Below are 12,424 nucleotides of genomic sequence, written 5' to 3'. Positions count from 1 at the left end.
GCCTCGGGAAAGTGAGAAAGTCATTAATTGTGGGAATGAAAGTGTGTAATATTTTATAATAAAATTCCACAAACAATGTTCGACTTGCCTTTACACATGTTTAAAAAATCTATTAAAAGTATGCTCCTAAAAAAAGCATATTATACAATTGAAGACTATGTAAACGATAAAAAAGCTTGGATTTGACTCGCTCCAGCAATGCACAGTGTAATAACATTGTAAATTGAAAACATTTGTAAAAGTTTACTTGAATAAAAATATATTCTATTCTAACACAGGCTACTTTTTATCCCGGAAAACCACGCGAACGATGTCTCGGGCATTAGCTAGTAATTGTATATTTTTTCATGATCAAATCAGAAATGAGGAGGTCCGTAGTAGAACCAGAGTAACCGACATAGCTCAACGGGTTGCAAAGCTGAAGTGGCAATGGACAGGGCACATAGTTTGAAAATTCATAGACGTTTGGGTCCCCGCACTGGAAAGCGCATCGTTGGAAGACCCCGCCACTAGGTGGACACGGACAGACGACATCAAACGAGTCGCAAGGAGCCGCTGGACTGGAGTCAGGCGAGCAAGACCGTGAAGTCCCTCCTCTGGAAATCCTTACCCCCTTCTTCTTCTTCCTTACCTTATCCCACGCTTTGTGGGGTCTGCACAACATGTCTTCATCTTCCACTCACTTCTTTCATACCTACGTGATATTGTGTGTGGAAGACCTATGCCAGCAGTGGATGTCTATCCGATAGACATCCACTGCTGGCATAGGTCTTCTATATATAGACTCTATCGGTTAGTAATAATAATGATGATGATTGACCGACAACGAGGGGATAGTCATCATCACCATCATCATGATCAGCCTATCGCCCACTTATCATTGAGCGCTGGTCCAAGGATGTGCCCATAGTTTACCACGCTAGCTATTTTTTTTTAATCTTGACTGCAATCTCACCTGGTGGAAAGTAATGATACAGTAAGAGCAGAGGCGTCTCTAGCCCTTGTGGCGCCCGTGTGCAACCAGTACCCTGGCGCCCTCTAGTCTAGTAGGAGCAGGGTCAAAATGGAATACTAACAGTTATATTTTCAAACGGAAATTCGGATGCAAATGGTGCAATTTTAAATGATGACGGCCTCGGCCATAACACAAGCGCAGGGTCTTTGAGAGCGCCGGCATCGACGCATCTTTGGAGGTGTCGCATTAGAGGGCGTCCTGGCGCCCGTGTGCGCCGCACACCCTGCACCATAGGTAAAGACGCCTCTGAGTAAGAGATGATGATGATGAAAGAAGGCTAACCTGGAAGGGGTATGGCAGTTTTTAATAAACCCATGTCCCTTTGGTTTCTACACGGCATCGTACAAGAACGCTACATCGCTTGGCGGCACGGCTTTGCCGGTAGCGTGGTAACTAGCCACGACTGAAGCCTCGCAAGTCGCAACAGATACCTATTTAGAAATTATAAAATTCCAAACACCTGCCGGGAATCGAACCAGTGCGCTTACCAGGGAGGTCGTCAGATTATAACTTCTAACTTCTAACAGTGTAGCATAACGAAAACATAATTATTATTTTTTGGTAGGCGTTAAAAAAATATCGTTTTGTGGTGATAACCTAGTCGTTTAAGACGTCCGCCTTCGAAAGGTCGGGGGTTCGATCCCGGGCCCTCTAACTTTTCGGAGTTGTGAATGTTTTTAAAACAATTAAATATCACTTGCTTTAACGGTGAAGGAAAACATCGTGAGGAACCCTGCTTGCCTGAGAGTACTGCATAATGTTCTCCAAGGTGTGTGAAATCTGCCAATCCGCACTTGACCAGCGTGGTGGACAATGGCCTAAGCCCTTTTTAGGGTTCCGTACCCCAAAAGGAAAAACGGAACCCTTATAGGATCACTTTGTTGTCTGTCTGTCTGTCTGTCGGTCTGTCAAGAAACCTACAAGGTACTTCCCGTTGACCTAGAATCATGAAATTTGGCAGGTAGGTAGGTCTTGTAGCTGGTATTTGGGGAAAAATCTGAAGACCGTGAATTTGTGGTTACATCACACAAAAAAAACTAAATTGTGGTCATGAACTAATAATTAGTATTTTCAATTTTCGAAGTAAGAGAACTATATGAAGTGGGGTATCATATAAAAGGTCTCCACCTGTACATTCTAAAACAGTTTTTTATTTATTTTTATGCATCATAGTTTTTGAATTATCGTGCAAAATGTCGAAAAAATACGACTGCAGTACGGAACCCTCGTTGCGCGAGCCTGACACGCACTTGGCCGGTTTTTATTCTGAGAAGCGACCAGGCCCAGCAGAAACCATTTGTAACAAAACGTATTTTTGTAATACGTAGGTACCTAAATTCTATTATTGGCGGAAAATAACTAATTTTCCTAAAATATGTATTTGTTCCATTTTTTATAATTTGATAGGCATATTAACATAATAATAAAATATTATATCTATTTTACGAACACTGTACCGTGAAGAGTTATTTTATTCATTAACTAGTTTAAGATCGCGGATTCGTACGCGTGGACTACACAAATTTCGAACCCCTATTTTACCCCCTTAGGGGTTAAATTTTCGAAAATCCTTTCTTAGCGGATGTCTACGTCATAATAGCTGTCTGCATGCCAAATTTCAGCCCGATCCGTCCAATAGTTTGAGCTGTGCGTTGATAGATCAGTCAGTCAGGTCAGTCATCTTTTCCTTTTATATATTTAGAAGAAGATTAAATATTTTTCTAGTATGTACCTACCTATATCTGTTGAGATTTTTCATTTTAATCTCTCAAGTCTGTAACTCAATAATAATATACAATAATTAATAATAATAATAATTAAAACAATAATAAATAAACATTAATGATTAGGTATAGACATTAAACTAGTATACCTGGACTTGACCTACTTTTAACTTAATGGAGACAAAGAAAAACCGGCCAAGTTCGGATCAGACTCGCGCACTGAGGGTTTCTACGATCGATTCGCACTTGGCCGGTTTTCACGATTTTCGGACTGTCCCTTTACTTGTGCTATCAGTATTATTATAAATGCGAAAGTGTGTTTGTTTGTTGGTTTGTCCTTCAATCACGTCGCAACGGTGATTTTTTGCATGGGTATAGATAGAGACCTGGAGAGTGACATTTACTTTGGCTTTGGCTACTTTTTATCCCGGAAAATCAAAGAGTTCCTACGGGATATTTTAAAAAACCCAATTTTCACGCGGATGAAGTCGCGGGCATTAGCTGGTAAGACATTATCAAAACCGATAAGATTTCTATAAACATACCAGAAGTGAAGTTAAATATTAACCACGACACACAGCGGTATATCGAGAATTTTGCCTTTCATAATAACCTTACTGCAATATTAACTTGATTAGGGCACATGCTATTGAAACCACTCAATCAGAAATGCGACCTAAACACAAAAGCGTTTAATAGTCGAATGAGTCTGTGGTTGAACACGGACTGCCTTAAGAATCTTTTTGTGTGTGTTTTTTCGGATTGACTATGCTGCGTAGGCCCTACTGGCCGCTACAGCGTCACCGGGGGGGGTTGGCGAGCGCGAAGCTCCGCCTGGGGGTGAGCCCTAGGGCTCGAAGAAATAATTCGAGAGGTCGGGGGGCAACATCCTCCTAAGGGCGCCTCCTGTGAGGCTCGGACCAAGGCTTAGGATGACGTTGGGATGGGTGGAGTTGTCGGTTTTGTTGGTTAGTCCGTACGCCCCCGAGGCCGTGGCGTGAGCCCACGTCCGGGTGACGTTAGAAATCGGGGACCTCGTCTTCGCCGGCGAAGACGCACGCCTTAAGAATCATCAAATACTCGCTTTTATACCAATCGATTCAAGATGGTGATGCAACACATCACGTGACGTCTGTCAGAGATAATTAATTTTTATAAGTGCGCTTACATTTCCTTGACGTGTTTTGACAGATACTGACAACGAAGTAATCCTATAAGGCTTCCTTTTCCCCTTTGGGGGAACCCTAATAAATATAAACGACTGAAAAGGCTATATAAACTAGGAAACACTGCATAAGAAATACAGTGCGACATGGCTCTCTTGGCATTTGAATAACATTGACAGGGGGGCGCTGTTGGAGAACAAAGGCTTGGAATATTCAAACACTAACAAAGGGGACACGTCTTGATGGCAACGTTAGTTCCGATTTTCGCCACGCGCCAAGATAGCCTTGTCGCACTGTAGATAGTTATTTACGATTTAGCAGGCTGTATACTACGATCTTTGCCTTTCTCGAAGGTACTACCCAAGAAGTTACTTAAAAATATTTAAGCAAAAAAATTTATGGGGAATTCATAATTGTAATTATTAAGCAGAATTTTAATCAAAAAATTTAATACTACAAGATCATGTATGTATTTATTTTGTACTATAGTTTTATTAATTGTACAGTTCAGTAACAAACTTTGTGCGTAACAGTGGTTTATATTGTTTGATAATTTATACGTACTTAATATAATAAGTACTTACAGTATATATTTTTATCTATACTAGAGTTTTAATATTCTTAATTACAGACTATATATAGTATATTATACAATTATACATACAGAAAAACTTAGACTAAAAAAAAAAATTATATTTACAAAAAATATACTTTTGTACTTTACTTACTTTTTGTGTATAAAATATATTACACAGGAATTCTAATTTCTATATAAACAAGAAGGAAGAGGACAAAAAATGTTTCAAAAGGTATGTTCTGTCAATTGTTTATTTATTTTTCGCGAGCTGATCCGCCCGGCTTTGTTCGAGTGGAATTTTTGAAAATCGGTGAGGGGTGGAATTTTCTAAAATCTGGAACACTTCTCAATTTTTCCCGAAAGCCCAAATACTAATTTTCATTTTCATTTTGTCCTGGAAAATCAAAAGTTCCCACGGGATTTTTAAATACCTAAATCCACGCGGGCGAAGCTAGTATCGCTAGTATCTTAATAATTGTTATCCCAATACCTTTAATAATTATCAATTTTTAGGGTTCCGTACCTCAAAAGGAAAAACGGAACCCTTAAAGGATCACTTTGTTGTCTGTCTGTCTTTCGGTCTGTCAAGAAACCTACAAGGTACTTCCCGTTGACCTAGAATTATGAAATTTGGTATATAGGCAGGTCTTATAGCAGAGTTATCTTACTTCGAAAATTGAAAATACTAATTTTTAAGTTCATGACCACAATTTAATTTTTTTTAATGATGTAACCACAAATTCATGGTTTTCGAATTTTTTACTTTACTTGTGCTACCTACCATCCGGCCAAGTGCGAGTCAGGCTCGCGCAACGAGGGTTCCGTACTACAGTCGTATTTTTCGACATTTTGCACGATAATTCAAAAACTATGATGCATAAAAATAAATAAAAATCTGTTTTAGAATGTACAGGTGAAGACCTTTCAAAATATTATGATACCCCACTTGATATAGTTATCTTACCTCGAAAATTGAAAATCCTAAATATTAGTTTATGACCATAATTTAATTTTTTTGTGTGATGTAACCACAAATTCTTGGTTTTCAGATTTTTCCCCTAATGTCAGCTACAAGACCTACCTACATGCCAAATTTCATGATTCTAGGTCAACGGGAAGTACCCTGTAGACTGTTCCTGTTCTTGACAGACAGACAGACAGACAACAAAGTGATCCTATAAGGGTTCCGTTTTTCCTTTTGAGGTACGGAACCCTAAAAAGAGAAACCGGTAGTAAAAATACCGATTCAATTTTGTTGTACACCTGCAATTTAGATAGTGAACTACATAATAATATGCACAAAACCCGCTTTTCTTCATACATTCGATTATCCGAATCCCTAACGACAGCAATTAGTCCGGTTAATCGAGTTTCCACTGTAATTACTTATTAGGTACCGTACCTACTAGATGATGCCCGCGACTTCGTCCGCGTGGATTTAGGTATTTTAAAAATCACGTGGGAACTCTTTGACTTTCCGGGATGGAAAGTAGCCTTTGTCACTCTCCAGGTTTTTATTTATACCCATGCAAAAATCACGTCAATCCGTTGCACCGTTGCGACGTGATTGAAGGACAAACCAACAAACAAACACACTTTCGCATTTCATTTCTTTTCATTACAGCTTCAACTTACTTCAGTATATCATTTCAGGTGTTTGTGCTTGGTGGATTGAACCTGATATCTTTCTCCAATGGGATCGTCTACGGCCAGATAGCCTGCGTGATCGCCTCCCTACAGAAGAGGGAGGAGGGCATAGACCTCAGCGAGGGACAAATATCATTGATAGGTAAGTTTAAACTCAAATCATTTATATAACGCGTACAAAAATGGGATACTCGCCATTTTAACTTTATGTGTCAACTGTCATGTCAAAAGTACGATTTCATCTTGGCAATTGAATGACATTGACAGGGGGGCGCTGTTGGAGAATAAAGGCTTGGAATATTCAAACAAGAATAAAGGGGGCACTTGACGGCAACGTTAGTTCAGATTTTAGCCACGCGCTGAGACAGCCTTGTCGCAATGTAGTAAGTATAATTTTTAGGGTTCCGTATCTCAAAAGGAAAAACGGAACCCTTATAGGATCACTTTGTTGTCTGTCTGTCTGTCTGTCTGTCCGTCTGTCTGTCAAGAAGCCTACAGGGTACTTCCCGTTGACCTAGAATCATGAAATTTGGCAGGTAGGTAGATCTTATAGCTGACATTTGGGGAAAAATCTGAAAACCGCGAATTTAGGGTTAGATCACACAAAAAAAATTATTTTCAACTTTCCAAGAGAGTGACTATATCAAGTGGGGTATCATATGAAAGGTCTTCACTTGTACATTCTAAAACAGATTTTTATTTATTTTTATGCATCAAAGTTTTTGAATTATCGTGCAAAATGTCGAAAAAATACGACTGTAGTACGGAACCCTCAGTGTGCGAGCCTGACTCGCACTTAGCCGGTTTTTAGAAGATACTAGCTATCCTATCCCGGCTTCGCACAGATGGGCTTACCTATTCCATTGATAAAACAATGTTATGTGTTTTATTAGAATTTAGAGTAGGTACGTAGCTATTTATAAAACTATCTCGTGAAATGTTCTGCATGATAATGAACATTTATGCTTAGTAAAAAAATGGCTTGGTAAAAAATCGGCCAAGTGCGAGTCAGGCTCGCGCACTGAGGGTTCCGTGCTACAGTCGTATTTGTCGACATTTTGCACGATAATTCAAAAACTATGATGCATAAAAATAAATAAAAATCTGGTTTAGAATGTACAAGTGAAGACCTTTCATATGATACCCCACTTGATATAGTTATTTTACTTCGAAAATTGAAAATACTAATTAATAGTTTATGACCACAATTTAATTTTATTGTGTAATGTAACCACAAATTCACGGTTTTTAGATTTCCCCCCTAATGTCTGCTATAAGACCTACGAGTACCTACCTGCCAAATTTCATGATTGACAGACAGACAGACGGACAGACAGACAGACAACAAAGGGTTCCGTTTTTTTTCTTTTGAGGTACAGAACCCTAAAAAAAACTAGTTAATATAGTTTTATTACTTATGATTAGATATGAGTCAAGTAGCCTATTTATAAGTATAAATATTGAACAGTGTGGGTGACAACAACCCACCTTGTTTAAGCCTGAATGTTTTCTAATTCTAAGTATATTATAATCAGATCTTTCCTTATATTATCAGAAAAATTCAAGTTTTTCTTAAAGTTTTACGTGTACCAATGTATAAATTTTTCGTAGGGTCGAAATATGAGTACTAGCTCCAATAGCATTTAATGTATCAGGACTTGCTTGTTATTATTATAATATTTATAGACTGTGTGTCTTTTAGTTTCAGTCTCCTTTTTATACCTCCTTATCTACAACGCCTATCTACTTACATGTTTTACTGGAAATAAATTTTCTTGGCTTGTCAAGTAAAACAAAAAAATATTAAGTATATTTTATTTTAAAATAAATACGTTATATTTTATATCAAGGTTAATTTTATGCTAATATGTGATGAATATTCATGACTGCGTAAAAACCATAGAAATCTAGGATCTTTCCATTTAATGGGTTTTTCCCTTTTACAGGGGTTCGTTACGCTTTAGAAGATTTTAAAGACTTTTGATTTTGTTGCGATTTTTTTAATTCATTAGAAAATACTCTATAATTCTTTATTTCCTTGGGCCACAAGTTGGCCTACATACAATATTTATGAATTTAAAATTTACTTTGTGCTTCATATATTTCAGCTTCCTCCTTGGTCATAATGAACATCATAGGATTCGCTGTAGGTGCCGTCATTGCTAACAAATTCGGTAGAAGATGGGCCTTCATCATCTTCTCTGCACTAATTGTTGTCAACTGGATAATATTGTATCAAGCCAGAGAAATGTATCAGTTCATGTTATCAAGAATTATCGGAGGGATTGCTGCTGGTGCTCTTTGGAAGTTAAATATATTTGTAACATCTGAGTATACTTCACCAAAAACAAGAGCGTTGTTTCTAAATATGGTAACTACGGTTGCTCCTGCGTTCGGATCAAGTTTGGTTCATGCGCTTGGTATTGTTTTACACTGGAGAACTGTGACTTTGATTTCAATAATCCCAGCATTATCCGGAGTTTTGTTACCGTATTTTTGGGTAGAAAGCCCGCATTGGTTGGCTTCAAGAGGCAAATTTGTGGAATGTCAGACGTCTTTCCGAAAACTGCACGGTTGTACAACAAATTCGGAAAGAGAATTGGAATTGTTAATCAAAATGGAGCGTAGTAAATTAAAAAAAGTTATTGAAACTAACAGCAAGCCTACTTTAAAACGATTGTTACTGGCATTTAAAAGGAAATATTTTTGGGGGCTTTTAATTATGAGTTGTGTTATCCACGTATATAATGCGGCGGGTGGTAAAATAGTTTTTACTTCATTAGCTACTGTTATGTTGCAAGATATTACTGAAACATCCGACGTTTTAATTTATACTTTAATAGTGGATGGTTTTATTATTATAGGATCGTGTATATCATGCTTTGCGATTAGATATACATCGATGCGTACATTGTTGTTTTCTACTGGTTTTGCAGCGAATGCTTTGTTAGTTATCTTTAGTGCTTGCTTCTATTTCAAAAATGGCCAGAATTACTTTAATTGGATTAACGTTAGTTTGTTAGCGTCGTATTTTATTTTAGTAAACGCTGGACCCTATCCGGTTTTAGAAGCTATACTGAGTGAAATGTTTCCTTTGGAATTAAAATTATACATTTTTGCTATATCTGGTACAATTTTGATAGGACTGTTGAGTTTAACGATATTTCTATTCCCATTTCTGGTTAACTCGATAGGTTATCATGGATTATTTTTGTTGAATGCTGCCATAATGTCAGCGTGTCTGGGCTTCATATGGTTTAAATGGCCAGAGACTAAGGGTAAGACCTTACAAGAAATTGAGGTCTTCTTTAAAACGGACAATTTCGATGTCGAAGAAGTATTAAGTAAAGAACAATCGAGTACGTTAATTATATAACATCGCACTTATTATGAAAGGCGTAAGTTTATGTGTATGTGTGAATGTTTGTTACTCTTTCACACAAAAACTGCTGGACTGACTGGACTTAACTGAAATTTATAATGGAGATATATTATTATACCCTGAATTAACACATAGGTTACTTTTATCCCGGAAAACCAAGGAGTTTCCACGGGATTTTTAAAAACTTACATCCACGCGAACGATGTCTCGGGCATTAGTAGTAATTGTATATTTTTTTTAGTGATCAAACCAGAAATAAGGAGGTCCGTAGGAGAACCAGAGTAACCGACATAGCTCAACGGGTTGCGAAGCTGAAGCGGCAATGGACAGGGCACATATTTTGGAAATTCAATAGAGGTTTGGGTCCCAAGGTGCTAGAATGGCGACCTCGCACTGGAAAGCGCAGCGTTGGAAGACCACCACTCTCAGTCACTAGTCATTACGAATTTTTGTCTAAACTAAACACATCACGCCACCGGCACGGCGTACTTACGATCGGTCGAGATGGCAATCGGCGGACGACGACGACGACGACGACGACGACGACGACGACGACGACGACGACGACGACGACGACGACGACGACGACGACGACGACGACGACGACGATGACGAAGACGACGACGACGACGACAACGATGATTTCATTCTTATTATTCTGATGGAGGGACGGGACGCCCCGCACACCCGCACAGCCCCGCGCCAACCTGGTGCGGGATAACGCGGGTGAGCGGGCCGTCCAACCGTCTCATACCCCGAATGCTATCTCGACCTGTCGCGTTCTGTAGGTATAACCATAACAACGTAGCAAAACGAAAACATTATTATTTTATTTTGGTAGGCGTTAAAAAATATTGTATATCGATGATAGCCTAGTCGTTAAGATGTCCGCCGCCTTTCCGAGCGGTCGGGGGTTCGATCCCGGGCAAGCACATTTAACTTTTAGGAGTTTTGTGTTTTTAAACAATTTAAAATGTATCACTTGCTTGAACGGCGAAGGAAAACATCGTGAGGAACATCCTGAGAGTTCTTTATGTTCTCAAAGGTGTGTGCAGTCTGTCAATCCGCACTGGGCCAGCGTGATAGACCATGGCTAAGCCTTTCTCAGTCTGAGAGGAGACCCGTGCTCAGTCGTAGGCCGGTAATGGGTTGATGATCATGATGATGATGAAAAAAAACTTTTATTTGATCTGTATATACATACCCACACGTGTAATAAAGAATATTTGATTTGATTTGGTTTGATTTGGAAAAAAAAAGTATAAGAAAAATCATAATCCACGAAAAAGAAGTCGGGACATCACCTATTTTCTAGTGAAATTAGGTAAGTCTTCATCATCGTCATCAGTCGATAGACGTCCACTGCTGGACATTAGGTCTCTAGGTCATTAGGTAGGGACTTCTATGCGCCACGATTTTGCGTCGTTGCCATGTTCCAGCGGCTCACTGCGACTCGATGTCGTCTGTCCACCTAGTGAGTGATTCTGGCGCGAGGTCGCCATTCCAGCACCTTTTGACCCCAACATTTATCAGTTGTTTTGAACTATGTGCCTGCCTGTATTTAATGGATGTTAGAGGTCAGTAAAAATACAGGAACTGAACTTAGACGCCTATTTAATCAATTAAAAACTGGAGACAATTCCGGGACACGTCACACCAAACCAACAATAACGTTAATAACGAAGAGAGAAAATGTCCTGTTATAAAAAATAGCCAATAAAGTTCTTGCGCTATTGCTCGCACTATTATTGCAGGCGAATGTCTTGAACACTGCCCATTGCCACTTCAGCTTCGTAACCCGTTGTCGGTTAGGTACTCTAGTTCTCCTACAAATCTATATTAAGTACAATTATGTAGATTGATTCAAAATAATTAGTTTTAAGGTTTATTGTATTGTTCATTGTAGTTTATAGTGATCAAATAAAAAGTTTTCTTCTAAGACTCTTTACCACTTCTTTTTATCACTGGCAAGTGGCAACACGCCCTGTTCGAAGGGTAGAAGTGTAGGCTATTGCAGTACCTGAGCACTAAAAATGATAATATTAGAATAGTTATGAGCTCTAAAATGTTATTAGCACTAGGATACTAGGTACTAGGATAGGTAGTAGGTATACCTAACGGTTTATGATTCTGTACAAAACACGAATTGTCGTTTATTTTTGGATGTACCTACTAAATTTTAGCAGATGCTTCGTATCTAAGTTCGTATCACAACGACATGTTGTCGTACACAACAACAATTTAAATATACTTAGACCCAGTTTCAAACTTTTTGCAAAAAAACAACTAAAAATAAAAACATTTCGCGTTGGTTACATCCGCGGCTCCGCGCGCAAGGTAGGAGGGTTGTCAGACATTTCAAATTATACGAACTAAATCTACAGAATAGAATTGAATAGAATATATTTTTATTCAAGTAAACTTTTTTACAAGAGCTTTTGAATCGTCAGGTTGTAGTTTTAATTTACCACTGATTCGGAATCCCTTTCCTACCGAGAAGAACCAGCAAAAAACTCGGAGGTTGCTCTTTTTCCTTTTATATGTTTAGATTATTTTGTATAATTATGTTTACTAATCATGGTACCTACAAGTATAGTATGCTCTCTGTGTTTTATACAAAAATTTAAAAATTCCATTCCGCTCTGTAAACAATGACCTATAGATTTTTTTAATATTTTTAAGTCAGCCAACAATAATAATTATTATTATTTGTGTTTTGTATTCTCATATTGAATCATCATATATCGTTTTGTATAATCATAGTGAAATGTAGTTGTTACGAATTTTTTTATTTTAAGTTTTACTGACAGCCCTATGGCGATATTGTTTTTTCCTTATTAGATGTAAATGTCGCAGTGAAAAATGTTATGTTGAAAACATGTGTAATGCCCAGAAATATTATGATGAATTCTG

General features: G+C 38.2%; 1 protein-coding gene across 1 annotated transcript; it reads left to right on the top strand.

The window, feature by feature from the left end:
• Positions 1-4,702: 4,702 nt before the first annotated feature.
• On the top strand, positions 4,703-9,505 carry LOC138404470 (uncharacterized). Its single transcript, XM_069508508.1, has 3 exons — positions 4,703-4,714; positions 6,136-6,271; positions 8,238-9,505. Exons 1-3 carry the CDS (start codon positions 4,703-4,705, stop codon positions 9,503-9,505), a joined length of 1,416 nt encoding a protein of 471 aa, XP_069364609.1.
• The last annotated feature ends 2,919 nt before the right edge of the window (positions 9,506-12,424 follow it).

Source organism: Maniola hyperantus, chromosome 28 (assembly GCF_902806685.2).
Source record: "Maniola hyperantus chromosome 28, iAphHyp1.2, whole genome shotgun sequence".
Taxonomy (NCBI): Eukaryota; Metazoa; Arthropoda; class Insecta; order Lepidoptera; family Nymphalidae; genus Maniola; species Maniola hyperantus.
The sequence above is the reverse complement of the archived record's forward strand: the minus strand, read 5'-3'. Positions and strand labels throughout refer to the sequence as shown.

What these genes read in the sequence shown, in the direction of transcription:
- LOC138404470 (XM_069508508.1), top strand. An exon ending in GGGACAAATATCATTGATAG is followed by an intron (nt 6,272 to 8,237) that starts GTAAGTTTAAAC and finishes CATATATTTCAG; the next exon opens with CTTCCTCCTTGGTCATAATG.